This window comes from Scedosporium apiospermum, assembly GCF_000732125.1.
Source record: "Scedosporium apiospermum strain IHEM 14462 chromosome Unknown SEQ_SAPIO_0089, whole genome shotgun sequence".
Classification (NCBI taxonomy): domain Eukaryota; kingdom Fungi; phylum Ascomycota; class Sordariomycetes; order Microascales; family Microascaceae; genus Scedosporium; species Scedosporium apiospermum.
In genome coordinates, this window is record NW_015971790.1 from 223,945 (window position 1) to 245,357 (window position 21,413).

At 50.2% G+C, this 21,413-nt stretch overlaps 4 protein-coding genes and 1 pseudogene across 4 annotated transcripts; 2 read left to right on the forward strand and 3 right to left on the reverse strand.

Moving 5' to 3' along the window:
- Positions 1–2,325: 2,325 nt before the first annotated feature.
- Positions 2,326–3,037, reverse strand: SAPIO_CDS3773 (annotated as a pseudogene; the record flags this gene model as incomplete).
- A 380-nt stretch (positions 3,038–3,417) lies between these two features.
- On the reverse strand, positions 3,418–6,741 carry SAPIO_CDS3774 (uncharacterized protein; the record flags this gene model as incomplete). Its single annotated transcript, XM_016786496.1, has 11 exons — positions 3,418–3,459; positions 3,535–3,615; positions 3,691–3,841; positions 3,900–4,085; positions 4,147–5,047; positions 5,107–5,294; positions 5,350–5,383; positions 5,436–5,668; positions 5,718–5,816; positions 5,879–6,528; positions 6,610–6,741. 11 exons carry the CDS (start codon positions 6,739–6,741, stop codon positions 3,418–3,420), a joined length of 2,697 nt encoding a protein of 898 aa, XP_016643839.1.
- A 477-nt stretch (positions 6,742–7,218) lies between these two features.
- SAPIO_CDS3775 (uncharacterized protein) lies at positions 7,219–10,873 on the forward strand (the record flags this gene model as incomplete). Its single annotated transcript, XM_016786497.1, has 6 exons — positions 7,219–7,551; positions 7,644–7,860; positions 7,923–8,894; positions 8,958–9,069; positions 9,179–9,454; positions 9,535–10,873. The coding sequence occupies 6 exons, from the start codon at positions 7,219–7,221 to the stop codon at positions 10,871–10,873; spliced, it is 3,249 nt and encodes a 1,082-aa protein (XP_016643840.1).
- Positions 10,874–18,095: 7,222 nt separating this feature from the next.
- On the reverse strand, positions 18,096–18,752 carry SAPIO_CDS3776 (uncharacterized protein; the record flags this gene model as incomplete). Its single annotated transcript, XM_016786498.1, has 2 exons — positions 18,096–18,468; positions 18,535–18,752. The coding sequence occupies 2 exons, from the start codon at positions 18,750–18,752 to the stop codon at positions 18,096–18,098; spliced, it is 591 nt and encodes a 196-aa protein (XP_016643841.1).
- An 827-nt stretch (positions 18,753–19,579) lies between these two features.
- On the forward strand, positions 19,580–20,408 carry SAPIO_CDS3777 (putative oxidoreductase; the record flags this gene model as incomplete). The annotated part of the gene is made up of 2 exons (XM_016786499.1): positions 19,580–19,672; positions 19,734–20,408. The coding sequence occupies 2 exons, from the start codon at positions 19,580–19,582 to the stop codon at positions 20,406–20,408; spliced, it is 768 nt and encodes a 255-aa protein (XP_016643842.1).
- Between the last annotated feature and the right edge of the window lie 1,005 nt (positions 20,409–21,413).

Here is a 21,413-nt window from a genome sequence, read left to right on the forward strand (position 1 = left end):
AGCATGCCATTTTCTGATTCCTCCAAATTTCGTCACATGCAGAGGCTGGTGACCCTACCACATCCCATTTTCAGCGTGAGGCAGAGGTCCTCTTTCGATAAATATTAAGTTCCACTTCCCTCCTCAAATATGTCTTCGATTCCATGTCGATACAACTCATCCCTATTTATCTTCGATACTGTTACTGCCCTCAATCTCGGAAATGCTATATCCGAACCAATTGCGGAAATGCCGTAACCAGGAGGACGTCAACAAAGCACAGCATTGATGGGTGTCCCAACTTTGGTGGCGATAAACATTTTAAGCAGTGATGCCCCTATCGAGCTTCCAGGTTGTGCTGATCTGAGGGGAGAGAGGAAGGGATGGGAAGGATGATAGCAATACGAGGTACACTAGATGCATTATCTAAATGAGCTTTTTGTAAATATTGAAATTGTAAGTCATATACAGCATTATCGCTACGATTTTCCTTCCCATCAAGCTCTTATGCACAGAGCATTCAGCATCTAGGAGTGATGAGAATTGATAATAGCTATGTGGAGTAGCTTACCTGGAGGTTAGGTTGAAGAGTGAGGGAATGATGGTGAATACTTGCCTAGGTCGACACTCCTGCTATATCGAACCCGATGCTTCTGCGCATTCTCGACACCCTCTTCCTGTTAAGTGAAATGCCTCACTGATACAGCCTTTCTACAAGAAAGCATGCCAACCATGCGGACCAGGATCGTACGCCAGGTGTTGCAGGAGCTGAGCTCCACTTGTCCCTGCCCACCTCCGGGACAGCAGGCAGACAGATGCTGAAAATGGAAACAGGAGGATTTATCTGGTTCGAATACGAGCCAACATATCACATTCCAGAGGATTCGGGCCAAACGTTATCTCTCGAAGAGACACGACTAAGATTAACTCGGTTGGGGGGATCTGTCACAGTCGTGCTGCGCTCTCGGAGGTGTTGGACGTATGGGGGTAGACAGCTGCGTGAGGAGATCATGTCGACCAGATAAGGCGAACTCGTCCAGGACCAAGGCTCTCAACCGTGGTACTCTAGTAACTCAAGGATCCTACGGCCAAACTTATCTCTACTTCCCATAGGTGTTAACCCCCCCCCCCCCCCCCCCCCCCTTTTTCGCTTCGAGCGTGCCACTCTCGGGAGCGGCAAGGAGGTTCCAACATTTATGCAGAGGGAGTGCATGATGGTGACCCACTGCTCGAGAACCGGCCTACCCAAGCCCAATCAGACTCAAGAAGCTACCTTGTGTTGGTGTCAGCAGGGCAGACAGGAGGGCATCTTCGGACGTCCCGCAGTTTTGCCTTTTTCAATATCTCGGTGATTACCCGTCCAAGCTTTATGATGCCGAAGCATTAGGACCAACGCGGGCAGGCTTCCTGTTTCGGGAATGCCGTGTGGCCTTATGCACGTTTCTCTGACTGGGAGTGATCGTCAAAGAGAGTAACAGGATTACGAGTCGCCGAGAATGCTATATAGGATCAAAAGGGCCTATGAGCCAATAGAGTACGGAGGAACCATAGGCATCTAGCACTCTCCGGCCCAAGCTAGAGAGGGGGGTTTCGCCTAAGGCATGGTTCGAGGGGGTCCAGAGCGACCATGCGGAGATGAGCGCGGAGGAAGTGTGGATGACCTCCCAGTGGCGGGTCTCTGGACCTTTCCTCCTCATCCAGCGGTTCGAACGGTTTCATGCGCTTAAGTATACCGACAAGCGATCGACTAGTCTGGCCTCGATGGGGATTGGCCGATTCGACAATCCGTTCAAGTAGCGCGCTCCCCTGCTGCTGGGCGTTGGCCGTAGGTGTGCCGAACAACGATAGCTGGGGCTAATGGGTCTGCGTCCTAGGTAACAGCGGAGAATTTGAACAAGATTATTCTCCTCCTACCTCTGCAGCCTACGACTCTCCAAGCCTAGGAAAAACCTTGTCGGCGACCAAGGCACCGTCACCAGGCTCAAGTCATGTGCACACATACATCTCCTCGACGCAGGGATCATCTTAGTGGGATCAAGGATTAGGAAAAGCAAGCCATCGGAAGACCGGGTGGGAAGATGGAGCCCTAAAGAAGAGCCCTAAAGAACACTCACGACTTCCAAGCTGCCAAACCTCGATGCACATCAATCCGTTGGATAATTGGTGATGCTCGTCTGACTTTGACCATATATCCGCTTTATGTGCAGTACATGTTACCCATGACACTAATAGGCGTGGAGACTATTGAGGAAATTATCTAGAAGACGCTAGAATATTATCTGGTTACTATATATCCGTTCATCCTCCTTGACCCATCCTGTGTCACGCTATGATAGAAATTAGAAATTATAAGGCAACTTGCAGCAGCTTGACGACCGCCTCGTGCCCATTCTCTGGCGCCGAGCACAGCGGCGTCTGTCCGTCCTTGTCTTTAGCGTCGGGGTCGACCTTGCCCGTGCCGAGGATCAGCTTGACGACAGCCTCGTGCCTATTCCTTGCGGCCCAGGACAGCGGTGTCCGTCTGTAGTTGCCTTTAGCGTTGGGGTTGACCTTTGCCTGTGTCGAGGAGCAGCTTGACGACCGCCTTGTGCCCATTCCTTGCCGCACACCATAGCGGCGTCCGTCTGTCCTTGTCTTTAGCGTCGACATCAACTAGATCCACTTTGACCGTAGCAAGGAACAATTGAGCGGTTTCCGCTTCACCCTGCTTTGCAAGCTTCACCCAGCTTGAATATTTAGAAGGGCGGAAATCGCGACCCAGTTTTGGGATTTGTTTCGGGTTCTCTAAGTAGCTTTGACAAAGTCTCTGAAATGGGGTGAAGGAGTCCATGGTTTGATATAACTGGAGCTCGGCGAGCGCCCGGACAGCGTCGGCGCTTCCAGTAGCAAGCGCTGCAAAGAGCGGGCTCTCATAGCGCTCCGAAGACGCTTCTAAGAGAGAAGACGTGGCGAAGTGGGCTTTAATCAGGCGAGCCAGGTTTCGCTCGGCAAGAATGTAAAGAAGGCTCGCCTCAGAACTGTGGCCGCGTACTGGATACTGCTCGAAGAAGTTGTCCATGTTGATCCATCTTTGTAAGGGAAAGCTGCGTAAGAAGTGGCTTTGGCCAATCCCTTCAGATTTTCGCCTGAGCCAGGCAAACTGGGCAAGCGGAGATGACCGCAAGTCCTATGGTGTGGGCGGATCGCAAGGATACCTACTGAGGTAGTCAGACGCTTGGAGACTGGAAATGGGAGACACTTCGCGAAAAAAAAAAAAAAACATCATATCCTGGAGTGAGGAGTGAGGAGATGGAAATGCCAATGCCATGCTCTGCTTGAGTCAACTACGGCACGGGTGTGGTGTTCTCCCGGGCTACCAAACATTATTTTCTTTTCATCGCTCCATGTTGTTATTACTTGCTACCTGACTGTTAAAGAATTTCGATATCATCAGTGTCCCTACGAAGTTTGTCCCTTACCAGACCCAACGCCAAAGAGAGTCTGAATGTAGTTTGTTAGTACAGGCAGCCGCCGATGCAACCAAGTCATCACCGCGCCGAAGAAGGCTGTGCCTACCATGATATTTTGCAGTCTTTCTTGCACAAATCCATTGTCAATCAGCTGCAACTTTCGCTTTTGCCTTTCCAGAACTTGGTCCTACATTGAAAAGCAATGGTCAGAATGAACTGGGCTCGGTCCTCGCCTATCGACTCAACTCCTGAAAAGACTCACATCCTCGACGCTCTTCTCCGTAATGTAGCGGATGATTGTGACTTGCTCGTTCTGTCCAATCCTGAGCGCTCGCCCAATCGCCTGCTCCTCAATGGCAGGATTCCACTGCGGTTCTAGTAGGTAGACACACTCCGCGACGGCCAGGTTGAGGCTACCATTGTGCTTAGGTCAGCTCGTATGGAATGAGAGAAGGGTTAACCTTAACGTACCCTACTGCGCCAGTTCCTAGAGTCATTAGAAGAACATCTGCCCCAAGCGGTGACTTGAATTCCTTCAGCACCCGTTGTCTCTCGGAAAACGAGAGAGATCCATGAATAAAGAGATGCTTTATCCCCTGACTTGTGAGGAGGTCGCTCACGAGCTTTAACGTCTTCTTCCACGCCGAGAAGGTGATGCTTTCGAGGTGTCAGCAGCATGCCGTCATGAACCTCACTTTGCATAATGGATATTTCTCACCTTTTGCGCCTGGATATGCCACGAGTGGTTTGCTGAATGTCGCGAAGATACTCTTGAAGCTTGGTGGGATACTTTTCGACAGGCCAAGCAGTAGAAGGGCTCACAGTGGCTAAGCCAGGTGGCTTTGGGGTACTATCAGCCTCTTCTGAAACTTCCAGGCTTGGTTCAGCACTTGGAGGAGTTTCCGGGGACGGCGCGCGACAGTCTGTGCGTGGACACTTTCGCTTATCGGCGTTAAACTGGTGCAGACAGCTCCTGCACACCAGATGTGAGCATCTGGGTATGAGAATGCCGCCGTCGGTGTCGCGCGCCGAGCTGATGCAGTAAATCGTGTTGGAGCAGTACACACAGGTCGCCTCGCCTCTGGCCTCGAGGTATGTGAGCGCTTCGTCTGGATCCAACGGTATGCCATTCTTGTAGGAAACTTCCGTCAAGATCCCGTTGTTGCAAAACAAGCGAAGCTTGAGCACTGACTGCAGAGCCGTTGTGCTTATGGTGCTGTGCTTCCGTCTTCCGGACACGGCGATCTCAAGCCGCCTCCTGCCTTCACTCAAGATGCCAAGATAACTTTCTCTCTCCGAGTCGCTCATCACGACACCACGCCTCTGAACTACAGGTTCTGGAAGCTGGAGTATATTGCGTGTTCTGCGGAGGCAGATGCACCGGAGCAGAGTGCGCAGACCGTTAAACCGCACGTTGGAGCTGGATCTTGCTTGGCTTGTGATGTATTTGCGAAATGTCTTGGGGTTCTCCATGATTGGCACGCGGAGAAATCGGACCAGTGCGCTGAGATCTTCGAGTGAGTTCTGGATTGGAGTGCCTGTCAAACACCACCTGTGGTGGGCGGTTAACTTCGTGATGGCCTTGAACTGCTTTGTAAGAGCATTTCGAATATCATGTGCTGCAGAGCATCAGCGGTTTGATATCTGGCGGTAGCCAGAGACAAAGTAGAGTACGCACCCTCATCCAGTACAATGCGGTACCAATGAATATCGGCGAGGATGCTTTTGTCACTTCGGGCCTCAGAGGCAATAGTGGCGTACGTGGTTAGGACAATATCCGAGTTGTACAGCCTCTTGGAGTATTCGGCGGTGTTTCGCCCTGTCCCATGGTGCTTGTGGAAAGTCATGGAGCCAATGTATGTGTGTCTAAGAATAATATTAGCGGGAACGAAGCCATGAAAACAAGACAATGGCCTGGTACTTGTTGATCTCTTCTATCCAGCTAGCGATGACAACTAGGCTCAGTTAGCTCGAAGTGACTAGATTCGTTGGGGAGAAGATTCGTACGGGCCGAAGGGGCAACGATAAGAGTAGCTCGGCATGCAGTCTTGCCCTGTTGCGACGGGTTCTGTGCAAGCAATTTGCCCGCTTCTTGCACAAAGTCGCCAGCTTGGGCAAGAGTCACCGCAATAGTGGCCAGGATCACGAGCGTTTTCCCCAAGCCCATCTCGTCAGCAATGATTCCACCTTTTGGCTCTGGGCCTGTCGAGCGTGTGTCTCTCGTGATGCGATGCTGGTAACTGGTTGAGGCCATGAGATGAGTCCCGACAACATTTTCGATACACTCACCATTCTTCATCTTCAGAATCTTTTTGCCAGAGACGCAGATCACTCAACAAGTCTCCCGCCTCGCGCCGCAGGATAAAGTCTATGGCAACTTTCTGGTGTCTGGCATTGGTTAGACCTGCTTTGACCGGTTGACGCCATGGGATTGAAGAACAAACCCTTACCGAAGGACATTACTTCTTATTACTCTCGAGTCGATACGCCGCTCCCTAAGACAGGCCATCTGATCCAAGGAGTCAAGGATACATCCAACTTCCTCGGACGTATCCATAGTATCCCTTTGGGTCGGACACCTCACTCCGGCGGCTTGCATCGCCAGCATGTTTCTGCCTTCCACAATGTCATTGGCCGAGGACAAGCGGAGGGGCAGAAAATGAGGATTCTCGTATGGGACTTCGGGGCGGGCTTGGGGAAACAATGGCGCTTGAAGGAATGTCTCAAATTCCTCGGACAAAATCTGTCCAATTGATTCTTTGACCTCGCGAGGTCCGTAAATGATGACATCGATCACAATCGTAACTCCTGACGAAATGTTGCTATTCCATTCTTTGTTGGCTTTGGAACACTGCTGCAGAGTCGCCGTGGCGTCGAAATGGACCTGGTGTTCTTCACGTAATCTGTGCAGCTCGTTGCACGTCTTCTTGTTGACAATTGCCAGGGGCTGGCGCTGTTCGGCTGGCACGCTTCCCCCTTGGAGAGGAAGCAGACCGAAATAGTGGGCATTTGGAAAAGACAAAACCCTGCAGTGCAGGTACTGTAGGCGAAATACATCTGGCGGTATTGGTCTCTTCAGCAGTGTGTGAACGTCGATAATCTAAGTCAAAGGCACAGTTAGGAAGTACGTCGCGAACGGAGCATTCTTCATTCGGTATGGCCCTACGCTTCCGAAGCATACCAAGTCGGGCTGGTGAGCACCCGAGTTTGCGGCCACCTGCCGACTACGAGACACGACCGCGTTGTCGATGGGGGGTGCGCTGGGTTGGATTGACCCGACAAGGGCCGTTTGGAGCAGGTCGCGTACTTCCATTATGCGCAGTTGAGGGTCCAACCATTCAACTAGACTTCCGTCTTGGGGAATTTTGCTCCTTATCAAGGTTCGATTGCCAGGACCTGACCAGACTTGAGTTGAACCGGGATCTGCACCAGGTGCCACCGAGCACGCAGCCTGGCGGAGGCGGGAGCCTCGATCTTAGTGGTCAAGACGAGGCGCACCGCCCCTGTGCATACAGTTGCACTTCTGTCCGCATCGCTGAGATGAGCCGCCTGTGGCTTTTTCCACTTCGTGTGGGCGACCGAGCCAAAAGAATGCAGCAGACTGCCAATACTGCAGGTCACTCAAAAGCGCAGCAGGCTGCACCCCATGATGCTGGAAATTCGCGCAAAGGCTAATTTCAGGTATTGCGTGACTTGAATTAATCCAGCCGCAAACCGTTCAAACTCAGAAACATCGTGCGGGTTGAATTCATGCCTACCTAGCACCCCAGATCCGAAGCAGAAACTCGAAATGGATCGACAGAACCACCATGAACTGGCAAACGCCATGCCCATCCAGGAACAGGTCGCCGATATCTCCACAGGTTCTTCAATTTCAAGGAGACCCTTTCAAGAGGCTTTGGATGAATTCAGAGCGAGCCTGAGTGAGTCGGAAAGACGGAAGTTCTCCATTTCTTCGCGACAGACTCTGGAGCAGGCCCTGGACGAAATTCAGAGCGAACAGCATACAGGGAGGAAATTAAAGAACATGACCAGACTCCGCGGGTTTCTCGAAGGTATGGACGTATTCGGCAAGGTGATCAATGTCTACTGCCAGGCATCCGAATTCGTTGCGTTTCTTTGGGTAAGGACTTCCCCACCCCCATCACCCAACCCCTCTCTTTGAAACCTGAAAAAAGTTGACGGACTTCAATTAATTGCTGAATGACTCTGAAGGGACCTGTAAGATTCGTTCTGCTTGTGGCCAAGTCTGTGTCTGATGTGTATCACGAACTTCTCGGGGTGTATGAAGTGCTAGGAGAGACTCTGAAGCTCTTTGTACGGGGCGAGAATCTGTATCGCCTAGACGATAATCTAGTCGACTTGCTCGCCGTTGCGTACAAATTAGTGCTTGAGTTTCACCACTGCGCGGTCAAGTATTTCAAAAAGCGTTGTAAGTTTCCCTCAATTGCTCCATGGGGTCTTGATGTTGTCTCAGCTAAGATTCACTACAAGGGTGGGCCAAGATCTTCGCTGCGACGTGGAGCACGTACAAGACAAAGCTCTTGGGGTATGCCTCTTCCATCTCTCTCTATAGAGGGTTATTCATCGACAACGCTCAGCTCACAGAAATCCACCGACGGCGAAATGAAGAGAGCGAGAAAGCCAAGCAGGCTGCATTTGAGCGCGACCGTCAATTACGCAAGGAGCTGTACCAGTGGCTTCAACCTTCAGACATGGGATTTCACTACAATGAACACCGAAAAGCGAGAGAAGCTTACCCGGGCACTGGGAAGTGGCTCTTTGAGACAGAAGAGGTGAAGGAATGGTTTGAAGAGGAGTCCAGTGTCACCCAACCTTTGCTCTGGATTTCTGGACGCCCCGGGGTTGGGAAATCGGTCTTGGCGTCTCGCGTCATCGAGGAAGCAAGGCGGCTTGAGAGCAAGCCAGTGGTTCTCTACTTTTACTTCCGACAGAATGACGCCAAACGAGACAACTTCATGGATGCTGGAAGATCCGTTCTGGGGCAACTGCTGGAGCAAATGCCAGATCTTGTCGAATATGTCTACGACAAGTATAAATCGCAGACCTCGCTAGCTCCGACGCTCATGGACGAAGCACTACTGGAAGAGGTGCTGGAAGTGGCCATCAGAAACTGCCATCTAGTGTACATTATTCTGGATGGCATCGATGAGTGTGTCCAAAAGGAGACGAAGAATAAGGTGTGCGAATGGTTTCGGACGCTGGTGGAGCAGTCGGAGCCGCCACACGAGAACCAGATCCGATGTCTTTTCGTGAGCCAGGATGATAAAGTTCTGCAGAAGGCCCTCCGCTACGTGACGAGGTTCGAGATCCTACAGCCCCACAACAAAGGCGATATCGAGGAGTTTTGCCAGGTGTGGAGCACAAAAGTACAAGACAAATTTAAACGACTCAGTGGCAAGGAAAAGGACGACCTAGCCCACAAGATATCCGGGGCAAGTGGTGGTGGGTCAACTCAATCCTAAGACTTGTATCCACAGGATTTCTAAACATCAATATGCACTCCAGGATCGTTCCTTCTGTCCAAGCTTATTGCGCAGAACTTGCTCGCGCAAAGGACACTCGCAGATTTGAAGGAAGAGTTGCAACCTCACGCCTTTCCGTCAGAGATCAACGACGCGTAAGTTGTATAGGAACCCCGGGCAGCTCCCTCTGCCGCCTTTCTTTAGCTCGTTCACTTTCACGGAGATTGATCTTGTGCTCAATGCGTCTAAAATCTCCATCTGCAGGTATGAGCGAATTCTAGAGCGCCTGAAACGCGAGACCAACTTTGACCGATCAGAGCCACTGAGGCAGCACTGCTCCGAGCTATTCACATGGCTCGTATTCGCAAAGCGGCCGTTGAAGTGGAGGGAGATCCAAGCAGCAAAGTCTATAGACGTGGATAGACAAACGGTAGACTTCTCGGAGCGACAACTCATGGACACGGCCAAAGAAATTTGCGGCGCCTTTGTAGAGGAGCACCCTGATGGAACAGTTGATTTTATTCATCTCACGGCGAAGTAGTGCGTGTTGTTCCTCGGCTCGTCACCTTCACGATTTTATCTGGGGTAGTAAACTAACGACTTCGCGCTTAACCGTACAGCTTTCTGTTGGGAAAGGGGCATGTAAAACGAGCCGGGGGGGAGCTTGAGTTTGCTTGGAAATGCATCACATATCTGAGCATGAGAGGATTCTGCTTGCCTCCCCAGGAACAACGCCTGACAGACGACATCATGCAAGGCTACTACGGATTCATGGACTACGCCATTCTCTATTGGGCTCGACACCTAGAGACTGGGTTACTGCTGGCGAGAGACGATCCGGAGAGTCCAGATGTGCTGGAAAAGCTTGGACAGGAGCTGGAGGTATTCTTGGACAACCATTCCCGCATATCAGAAACCTCAATCGTGGTTTCCAAACGGGACGAGGACCGCATCTCGGTGTTCTCAACCCAACCGTACTTCAGAGAGCTAGCCCAAGCCCTCGTCTCGACTCGCAAACACCTCAAGCACCACGAAGAGATGGACGACGCTGAGATTGTCCTCGATCTATTTGAGGTGGTCCAAGTCGTTCGGGAAGCCATGGAAGCCACCTGGAACTCGTCGAACGCGGAAACGAGGCTTCTGCTTCAGAGTAAATACGGATCCAGCATTTTCAAGTGCCCGCGGCCCAGCTGCGACAGCTTCACAAGCGGCTTTGCTTCTTCGGAGCTTCGAGATGCGCACGTTCAGAAGCACAAGCGCGCCTTCCGCTGCAAGTATGAAGGCTGCCAATTTGCCGTCCTGGGGTTGCCGACAGCCAAGGACCTAGAACGACACATGGAAAGTACGCATGTAGGCTTGGACATGCAGTTTCCAGACGACGAGGAATTATATCGGCCTCCTGAGGTGAAGCGACCGCGCCAACCGGAGCCTGAAAATTTGCCCATGATCAAGGAAACTCGTGTGGAGGAGACGCCAGCTGTTGCAAATCCGGCAAGCGAGACTACCACCAGCCGACCTGTCGAACGGAGATCCGAAACGCCGGAGCGCGACCCAATCATCATTCGAGAGCACCGCTTCAAGCGTCGAAAGACGGAGCATACTTGCCAGGTCTGCCAAAAGGTGTTCACTCGTCACTTTAACCTCCAATCGCACATGCACTCGCACTCGACGGAGAGGCCTTGGAAGTGCCAGGTATGCGACTGGAGCTTTGCGAGGGAGAGCGATTGCAAGAGGCATGTCAAAGGGCACGGTGATGCGCTATTCCGATGCGGCAGCACGCTGGCGGATGGGATGGCGTGGGGTTGCGGAAAGGCCTTCGCGAGACAAGACACGTTGAGGAATCATCATAAGTCGAGGATGGGGAGGAAGTGCTTGGAGAAGATGCTGGCCGAAAGGGGCGGTGGGCCTTCTGCATCAGCCGACAATGGTGAGCCGATGGAGCTGGATCCTTCGGAATGAGAAGCCTGATCCTGTTGTATAACTATAGAGTCGTTCCCGGGTGTTTTCTAGACTAGAACGAAGTTGAATCGATGGACCTGGTGGACTCGGACCTCGTTCCAAAGGCATTGGTCGGTTCTCGTCGTTTTCAAGCAAGTCAGCGTTACGCAACTCCTCACACGGGACGTCTTTCTACACCTTGAAGATGAATCGACCAAGGTATCATCATTGTCAGTCAAGCTCCTCAACAAGCCCTTCTGCCTTTTCTCTTTTGAACAAAGACATTTGATAGACCAACTTGAGTGACTCAGAGAAAGTTTTGAAAAGATGACAATAAAAAAACGGCAAAAAGAGCAGTACCCACGGGAGAAAGCAAACCCGCTAACCGCACACGTAGTTTACAAGTGCCAGATGAGTACTTTTTATGCTGGCAGCTGGGATGATGAAGATGAAGCTCCAGGCCCTGCGAGTTTTGACCGGGCGACATAAAATCATCGCTCAGAGGGTTCTTTTAACTCACCGAAGATATTTCTTGGCAAGCAAATTTTCTGCCTCAGCAAGGCCAGCGTCTTGGAAGGTCATTGGCTGTGGACTGTCACCACCACGATGCGCAGGCCCTGCAGGGAGCTGCGGGAAAAGGTCCCGTGCGTCCTCGGGTCCATTTTCTCCTTCTCCCAGCGAGAAAATGTGAAAACACTCAAGTAAAACATGGTGCCTGCCGCCGCCTTGTAGGTTCGCCTCGTTTTTTCCCGACTGCATGCAGCTCGGTCTACAGAAGTCCCTGCGCCCACCCTCTAGTTGCCCCGCTGAATCACGGCCTCCCATTGTCAAGCCTCGCTGTCGGTTGAGACGTTTTTCGGCAAATGTAGTATTCCCGTCCGAAATAGTATGAGAGACGGGTTACTTTCCTAGTCGCTGAGCCGTAATTTCTTGAGAAGGAGCTGGTGCCACCTACCTTCAAGTTGTTTTGCTTCCTTTCCATCAGAGCAGCTACCTGTCTTGCAGATCATCATCATCACGCGTCCAGACACTTTGCAACATCTCCACCCAGCAAACTTTTCGCCAGCAAGCCCGACAAGTTTCATTGCCCCTCGGTTGGTTGTCACACTCGGACTCGAGGTTCTGTGAAGTTTCAGCAAGTCAGGCGATATCAAAGCATTTTTTCGTGTGGCACAGGTCTGCGTGGCAGCTGATGAGCCATGACTGCCGGCTCTCATCTCCCGAGTTTTTGGGATTTGAAATGGCATAAACCCTGGCTGCACCGGCGAATCAGAAGCTCCCATTTTTAACCGTCTCGAAGGGTTTTACTGCCTCTCCGCGGAGAAACTGAATGAGAGTTTCTCAAGCAGCTGAGCCGTGATTTCTTCAAGCTTTGAAGTTCCCTCGCAGGCAATAATGTCGGTGGTACTTAGCCTCGGGGCCCTCCCGGTACCCAATCAGTTGACATGATGCTGTCCAGGTTGGAGCTGTCTTTCTGCCTTTCGCCAAAGGCGCCAGACGTACTTCGTAATTTGCAAATCAGGCAGCGGGTGCTGTTGTCGTCTCATTAATCTAGAGAACCCAATACCCTACTCGTACGACAGCCTTGCCCTGGCGAATCACAAGCCCCCATTTTACACGACCTCCCCATTTTCTGACTTGCCTACTTCACATTGATGCCCAAACGATCGCCAAACGTTGTCAGCCAACCGATTTCGCTGAGCCGTAAATTCCTTCTCTCCTTCATCGGCGGCATCTTGCTGCAGTTCGCTACTTTGGAAAGACTTTTAGCCTGCAGGCTTCGGGAAGCGGGGGCTGGGAGCCAGCGAGGCACTGCCATCTGGCTTACTAGTGTAGGTACCACCTGGTATATCAGCTGCCCGCAGTTGTCTGGTTGACTTGCCAGTAAGCAGATGTGGGTCTCTCTAGCCAATGAAATTGCAAGTTAGTCGACTTTTTTTTTTTGCCGAAAAATACCTAACTTATACAACTTTCTATATTGCAAGCTCTATGTAAGCGGAAGTATTTTGTAAGTATAATTTGGAAGAACGTCTTAAACCTTGCCAGATGACATCGCTGTCTTCTGCCTGCCGAGGCCCTGTCTTGAAAGAGATCAGAGGTATCAAACAAAGAGATGCGTCAGCCACAACACTGCCTGGTTTAACAAACCGTCCCCTGAAAAAGCCCTTGACGCTACGCTTGCTGCTTGCCTCTGTCAATTATACTATAATGCGGAGAGACGACAGGTTCGTCTACGTGTGGTCACTACGACGACCTCGGATTTGGTTTGTCACGTCGCGCTTGCCATCTCCCAGACCTGCTGTCAGATCTGTGCACTCTGATCCTGGCTTTTGAAATTCAGGCCTCGCATTCCGAACGGAAAGATTCTTACATAAGCTCTGCATTCACGGCACCCTGCTCAGTTAAAATGAATGAATGCAACTTCGGGTTCTCACGCCTGAATTCGACGACTCTCGGCAAGTACCGCACTCCACAAACAGAGGAACCTACGTGGATTCCTCAGCCAGAAGACTCTCCCATCTTCCCTCCTCCATCTCCCAAGGAGACCATTAAAATCTCTCCCGAATATGGAATTGAAATATCAAAGCGGAAAATTTATAGTTCGTACAAACCTGAAGGCCCCCGAAACTTCGCCGAGATTAAGAGGACTCCGGAGTTTCAACGTGGTCTCTCTTTCCCGGCATTTTACCTAGCTGTCCGGGCGGTAATGACCCTATCTGGCTAGGGCGCCGGTCTTGGGCGCCCCATCCTTTGCATCTTTCCACTAATGGCACCATTTATTCTCTTGCCGAGCGAGATTCTCCTGGAAATCCTCCGAAATCTGCACTACGTTGACAATAACTTTTGTCCATGTAGCGAAAAGAAGGACGTTCTATCTACCCGCCTCGTCTGTAGGCGACTGGCAAGGATCGGAGAAGTCGTGGCATTTGAACACATCCTATTCTTATGAGATGAAGAGGGAATTAGGAGATTTCTTGAGTTATCTATGTCTCCCCTATACAAGCGTGTTTGGAGAATGTCGTGTTATTTTGAAGTATTTAGTAATGAACAAACTCCGACGGTTGATGTATTCACGCCCAATCCGAGACTGGACGAGGTTGTGCCGTTCGGCGCCTGGGAGAGGTTTGTGGAGTACAGCCGTAAGAGTCAGTTCCAAGGTATCCTAAACTCTATGGGGGCAGATATGGCTGCTGCTATGTGTTAGTTTCAATCCCTTCACGCTGTGGAGATTGCGGGTGTCGTGTGTTGCTGGGGGTTTTTTGTATATTATAATGAAGAATACAGTCTTTTTGCCTCTCCCAATGGATACCGATTTTTCGAGACTATTATAGGTTCCCTCACTAAGGCCAAGATTAGGATCGAGGACCTTACTCTTGGGGAATTTCATTACAGCGATCTGGACAATCTATACAATTTATCCGACGTTCCGATGCTTGGTATCATACAGGGTCTGAGTTGTGCATGTCCTGTATACCAGCAAGCCTTGGGAGGGCTGAAGTGCTTGAAGATAATACTGCCTGCGACCCTAGAAGCTGGGCCAGTGCTAAGATTAGACTTCTGTGAGCTGTCCGCCTTTATATAATCAACTATCTCGCTTGAGGAACTATAGCTGTTGTCTAATATAAACTTAGATACTTTGCCTATACCTTCTCGGTTTCTATACTCCCTCAAACTTCTACACCTACAGACTCTGGTCTTGAATGGTGTGATGGCCGTGCATCTGCTCTACTTACACTACTCAAGAGGCATGCAGCCACTCTGAAGAGTATTCAGCTCCCTTATGTCGTTCTGCAGCGTGGTTCTTGGGAAGATCTCTGCTTGAGAATGAGGGATACTTTGACCTTGGAGTCCAGTTGTATTAATGGATTTTATTATTATGATGAAATTGTAGATGTTGATGATGATGTGGTGGAACCAGTGTCCGAGGTTCAATTTCGCAGAATCTTGGAAGACTTTGTTTAATGAAAGGCAGACATGAATCTGTTCGACTTGCTGAGATAAATTGCTACATCATGAAGGGCTCTCCAAGTTATACCTGTGCTCTGGCATCCTAAACCAAGAGACCTTTATGCATTGGATGCATTGGATGCATATCCAGAACAGGTCCCTAGAGAATGACCCTAGATTATATATGATGAATGCTGCTTACCTAGAAGTACTCCAATTACCACAAAAGCCCTCATGCCAATCTCTCCATATCCCCCCCCCCCCCAAAAAAAAAAAAGTGAATTCTTGTTGCACTTTGATAGTAAGGTTAAATGCCAAGAATAAAGGCTAGGAGGGATCCTTGTCGTCTTGGGAAGTGGAGGCAGGATACCTGATTGCAGGACAATTAGTTTGTTTGAGGGTGAAGGCAAATAGGAGAGATTGACTTCATAAGAGAGTTACACCACAGTCTATAGTTAACAGTGACATTATCCTCTCTTCCCTAAGGATACCAGGAATTATATTTATTCTAATAGTTAGAACAAATGAGCATTATCTTCATTGATAGTATCTCCTTCATCTTTACATAACATCTCCCCAATCTCCCAGCTTTCCTCCAAACACTCCCTAGAGCAGGTTACACCAACAGTTTATCCTAATAGGTAGCACGAGAGCGTTGACAACACATTCAATTCTAGATCTTAAGTCATAGTACAGCTATTCTGTTAAAATTGCTATTGTCAACCATGCTCTATAACTAGTATAAAGGATACTTAAGGAGAATTATTATAGTTAGAAGTAAGTTAGTAAGTAGAATAAAGTGAAGAGTTTCCTTTTTAATTCCTCTAAATTTACAGTCTTACTAATTAAATTTATTGAAAATGGGTATATAAGGTCAACAGGAAACTGCTCCTCTTTACCTGCCCTCACAGGAAAAGAACTCTGTTCTATTGATAAATAAATAGCCCATAGTTACCACAGAGACTATAGGATATCACTGCACAGGAGCTGGGGGCTGAGACAAGTGCAGAGCATCTGCTTTATATTCATATTGGGATAATGAGTTGAAGCCTTTGCAGTTAATTAAGTCTCCTCTCAGCAAAAAGGCGGGATAGAAAGAGCAGGGAGAGACTGCTATTGATATAGAAAGTAAGGATGCTACTATATCCACCCTTACACTCTATTCCAAGAGTGTTAATGATAACCTGTAAAAGATATTTGATATTCCCACATGGCACTAGCTCTATTATCCTACATGCTCTGGAGTTTCGGAGTTCTTTGTGTATAATATGCTTAAGTGCTTTGGTGGGTTTAATACCCTAATGTTCCTTTAATTTGATTAAATGTATAGTATAATTAAGGAACTGGAGCCCTCCTTCGCTTCCTTGTAGTGTAATTATGGTAGGGCTTTCTGACTTGTCGATGCTGTCGATGTTATCGATATTGTTAATATTATTGATTTGGCTCAAGGTCCGCCTGTATTGTTCGCAAGCCATGAGGCTGTTGAGTAGAACGTTGTCTTCGCTTGCTGTAGTAACCATGGCTTTTGACACCTCAGCGGGGTCCTCAATCCTCCACTTAGATAAATAAGTGGAAAGAGACATGGCGCTAAGTGCTTCGTTTCGCTCGAGAAATAATAGCTGGCCGTCTTGTCAGACCTGTGCCGTTCCTGCCTTGCCACACGGGAGAATATACCTGTATACCGACATCCTCCGCTCAACCCACGCTCATCTATTCAAAGTCTAGAAGCGGCTTCTCGCTTCTCGCCCAGGACACATGATGGGCTTTGCTCCGAGCTAGATCCGTAGTCCCTCACCAACCAGGGAAAACCTTGTAGCCAATACTCTAAACGACTTGACATTCGGGAGGTGGCGTTAGCCAGTTCTTCCTCTATCTCCAGGAGAATGCCATCTAAGAACTTAGCTGTGCAGCCAAGTTTAGCTTGGTGCCTCTTCAGTCGTTTGATGGTCGTCCTGCACCGGGACAGACCCTTGACTGCCGCCTGCCGTACCGATGAATGCTCGCTTTGAAGTGATAGACGTTGGATACGCGTCTCTTGGATCACAGTCACAACGCTTGTCGCTATTAGGAAGCCCTGTTCTTGCAGATGCTTCATCTTGATCGATACGGCTGAGACATAATCGCCGAAGGAATTGAGGGTGTTGGCATTGGTGGTGGGCAGGACTGTGGCCCTGGGGCATGTAATTCGGAATTCTGGCTGGCAATCGGCTGTGAAGTTTGGGGCCGCGGAGCGGTAGGTAGGCTGAAACCCGGCTGTTTTGAGTTGACGTTGACGGTCAGGTGTGATCGGTTCGAAGGATTGTTTCGGGCATTTGTTACAGGCAGTTGTATTATCAAGGGCGTTCGGTCTGTAATCAAACACGCTCATGTTAGAACATAGATCTCGCGGTGGTTTACAGGACCTGAATTTCGGCACACTCACTTTCCACTGGGTTAGAAGACGTGGCAGGCGACTTCACAACCCTTACAGTTGGAACAAAGTCCAGTTCTCGGGGCATTGCAGCGTACCTTTCGGCGCCGGCACACAGGGCAAGCCTTCGGGGTCTGGACCCGACGTTTCGACCGCCCTGTTCGGCCCGTAGTTGTCTTTGGTGGGTTCGCCAGCAACGCGTCCAATCTATCCCTATCAGCACTGTCGAGACTGGAGCTGGGACTTTCATCTTGGGAGCGCCGCGGCTCTTGCAGAAGAGGCGCAGTCATCGTTGATTTCTGTTCGATCGACTTCGAGTTGTGAAGATGGGGAAATATAGGGACGATTCAAGAAGCTGCTTGGTTCCGGTTCGTCTTCCAATTAGTATGAAGCCGTCTGTATATCGTCCCCCAGCGAGTCCTGAATTTCTCTATGGGGTATCTGGGGATGGGACGGAGCGCTTAGATTGATAAGAATTACACGGACTTCCCCTCAAGTGGACTTGAGCCGTGACTCCCCCGCCTTTCCCCTGTCCTGGGTCCTGGGTCCCGGTCTTTCGGTCATCTCCCACAGAATTTGTGGACGGCATTCCAATATTTTTTTCTTTTTTCTTATTCTTTCTTACCTTGTTTGTGTTTTTACCAACCCTGGAAGAATGACACTTCCTCGAAGCCTAACTTTGCAGGAAGAGAGGTGGGAATACCTTCCCTTATTGTTTACTATATGCAAGTTGCCTCACTTTCAACACATGCATATATTAAGATCCTGTCCAAGCCGAGTTCAATAATAAAAGTAGGCATCAATAGAAGGCTATCCCAGTATCTCTACAGAAGCTCCTAACTACCTCGAGTACACGATCCACATGCTCTTGAGTATGTGTAAGGTTTAATGCGAAGAAGCCCACGTGTCCGATGTATATGCGGTTGTTAAGCAGATAGAAGTAGAATACATCCTCCACTTGTCCCCTTCGGGGACCTTGAATTTCACGCCGACGACGCTGTCGAATCCAGCCAATATGACTAGATCGCTGTCTCCGGGACCGAAGATGTTACGGAGGCCGTCTCGTAGAGCACCGCCGAGCTTATTTGTCCTATCTAGTGCTTCACTGGATAAGAGCTTGGTTGCCACAACGCCGGCCAACATGCTGAAGGCATTATTGTTCCATGTACCTGAGTGATACAGGCTCCGTGGGACGCCGGGAGTGAAGAGATCCATGATGGCCCGGCGACCACCAAAAGCGCCAAAAGAGAATCCGCCACTATAGTGCTTGCCGAGAGTTGTCATATCGGGTATTATGCCGTAGTACTCCTACATGCCCCCATACCACAACCTCGACGTAACAACCTCGTCAAAGATGAGGACTGCGCCAATCCTCCTGGTCTCGTCGCGGAGGTATGGTAGGAAGTCTTTGGATGACACCCCCAAGCCACCGGCGAATTGCATTGGCTCGACAATGATCACGCCTACTTCTGGGTCGATTTTTGCGCCAGTCCGCTCGATGTCGTTGAAGATGCCGTACGTGAACTGGTGCGGGAGCATCATTGGATTTGCGCGTGAGAAGGACAAAGTGCCGCCATGATAGCCGTTCTCAAAAACCATAACCTGGTTTGCACAGAGGGGTGTCAGATTCCAGTTCGCAAGTTTTGAAAGGGGCTGTATAGAACATCCATAGTGATGGGAGGCTTCCCTTCCTGCTTCTTGCCGGGGGGAGGGGGGGGGGGGGGGGGGTTTGCAGGTTTATTGCCCCGTCTGTGCCAAGTACGGAAGCTTATTCAATAGGGATTAACGCAAGCTGGCTTTGACCAGCCTCCTTCAGTAATTTTGTTTCACTTAGTTGTATCCTATTTATTCACTTGTCTGGCTCGACGGTCGGATTAGACCCCAGGTTAGTTCTGACTGACCCTACGTATCTCTGGTGTGTCAAACCCCTCTTTCCCCCCACCCCCTTCTTTTTTTGCGAGGGGGGAAGCCGTCAACTATAATACGAGATCCCCACTATCCGCCGGCGAGAGTATTCAAACCTATGGATATCGATAGCAAACGTAACGGGGGTCGGTCTAGCACGCCCGAGGCAAGATTGGCGGTGATGGAGGCCCTAACCAATATTATTGCCAGAGCGACTCCGACTGGTGTGCAACTATCGGAGAATGATACGGCACCTTATGCACCTCGACGAAACTTTCCTAACAAGGCAAGTGGAGAACCATTTACAGTCGGCGAGCTGATCTTATTCATCGGAAACTGTGCGACGCTCATCAGATATTTAACAGAGCGTTGCCTCTTTTTCCTCTTTCTATTTGCCTTTCTAAACCTTCCTGTTCTTCAACCTTCGCCGTTAGTCTGGAAGAATCGGTCCATCTATTATCATCATGTCTCTTACCGGAAAAGTTGCCATCGTTACCGGCGCGGCCCGTGGTATCGGTGCAGGCATTGCCCTGAGGCTAGCACAGGAAGGAGCAAGAGTGAGTCTCGTATCCCATCCTTTCCGTCATAGAATACGGGTCATTGACTCAGACTATCTAGGTTGCTATCACCTACGCCACTCCCTCCTCGGGCCCCAAGGCAGTAGCGCTGGTTTCTCGGATTTCCGAACTCGGCAGCTCGGCGATCGCAATCCTAGCTGACCTCGCCAACGCAACCGCACCAGGAGAGATCGTTGGCAAAACTCTATCTGGATTTGGGGTTGACCACATTGACATCCTCGTCAACAATGCCGGCGTGGCAGATGTCCATCCCGTCGAAGAGGTCACTCGAGACATGTATGATCATGTATTCGACATTAATACTCGCCCCGTTTTCTTCATGACGCAGGCTGTCCTACCGAACATCTCCAAAGGGGGGAGGATCATCCATGTGTCATCGACAAATGCTAGGACTGGTATGCCTGGCACTGCAGTGTATGCCGCTAGCAAGGTTGCCGTCGAGGCTTTCACACGGGTCATGGCTGCTGAATTCGGCCCCAAGTATGGGGTGACAGTCACCGCAGTGAATCCCGGTCCCGTCGCCACAGACATGTATCTATCGGCCCCTGATTCGCTGCGGGACGCCATGCATGAGATGGTTAAGAATGTGCCTGCTGGAGGACGCATGGGAACACCCGAGGATATCGCCGATATCGTGGCCTTCTTGGCGAGCGAAAAGTCGAGGTGGGTAAGCGGGAATGTGGTCACGGCCAATGGCGGTATGGTAATGATGTAGTTAACACTTCGGTTGCCTCTTGCGTTGCCATTCTGAAATATATTTCTCTTCCTCACACTTCACCTTTAAAAACAGAACGTAATCGGAACACCCGAGTGCAAATAAGCCCTAGCCGCAAGTTAAATGTTCCAGGGGTTTCCATATCCCAAACACCTCCAACTGATCCAGAGCCGATGAAGCAGAGAAGGTGCCCGCAATGGCCGCTGATAAGGGCTCTCCAAATGTTCCCAGGCTTTTGAGAGCACAGTAAATAACGCCGACTGGCGCGAGCGCGATGAAATTTATTGGGTTATTGCATCTCAACTCGGCTGCTATGTAGGCACACTGCTGAACGGCCTCCAGAGCTGGTTGGTACGAGAGCTTTAGGCTGTCCGGCAAAAGGAGCGGCGAAGGCCGTTCCCCGTCAAGGAGCTGATTGTTGATGTGGTGCATGTCTTCTTGCGTCGGGAGACAGCCTCGAGGCTGTTCTTCGAACCTCAGGAGCTCCTTCAATCGGTATAAGTACACAAGGGCACTATTGTAGCTGAATATCTCGAGTGATTGATCCAGGTTTTCGAATCGGATGTCTCTGGCCAGGAGGCGTCTGACTAATGCGCATTCTTGCGAAGTTGAAGAGGATATTTTTGAAGGGTCATATGCGGCAAATACCTTCGCTGCTCTGGGGTTTTCCCGTTCCCAATCGTACCGCCAGATTCGGAGCTCTTGGTATATGAGGTCGGCTTGAGTAGCGATCCTTACCGCGTGTTCCGGATGCCTATGTTGCGCGGCCATTAGGAGATCCTCTGCCAGCCCCGGAAGACTCGCCGTAATGTCATAGAGTCTGTCCATAAAAGTTTTCTTGAAGTGTAGAAAAGGCGTCAACTTCCACCCGTCTTCTTCCAGGAACGTTCGACGCCGCTTTGAGAAGGCCGTGCAAATCTCCCGAGCTCGTTAGTTTTGTTTTTCTGATAACTTGGGAACTCCTCAGTTCTTACAAGCATCGCTCTGCATGATCTGAAAATGTTC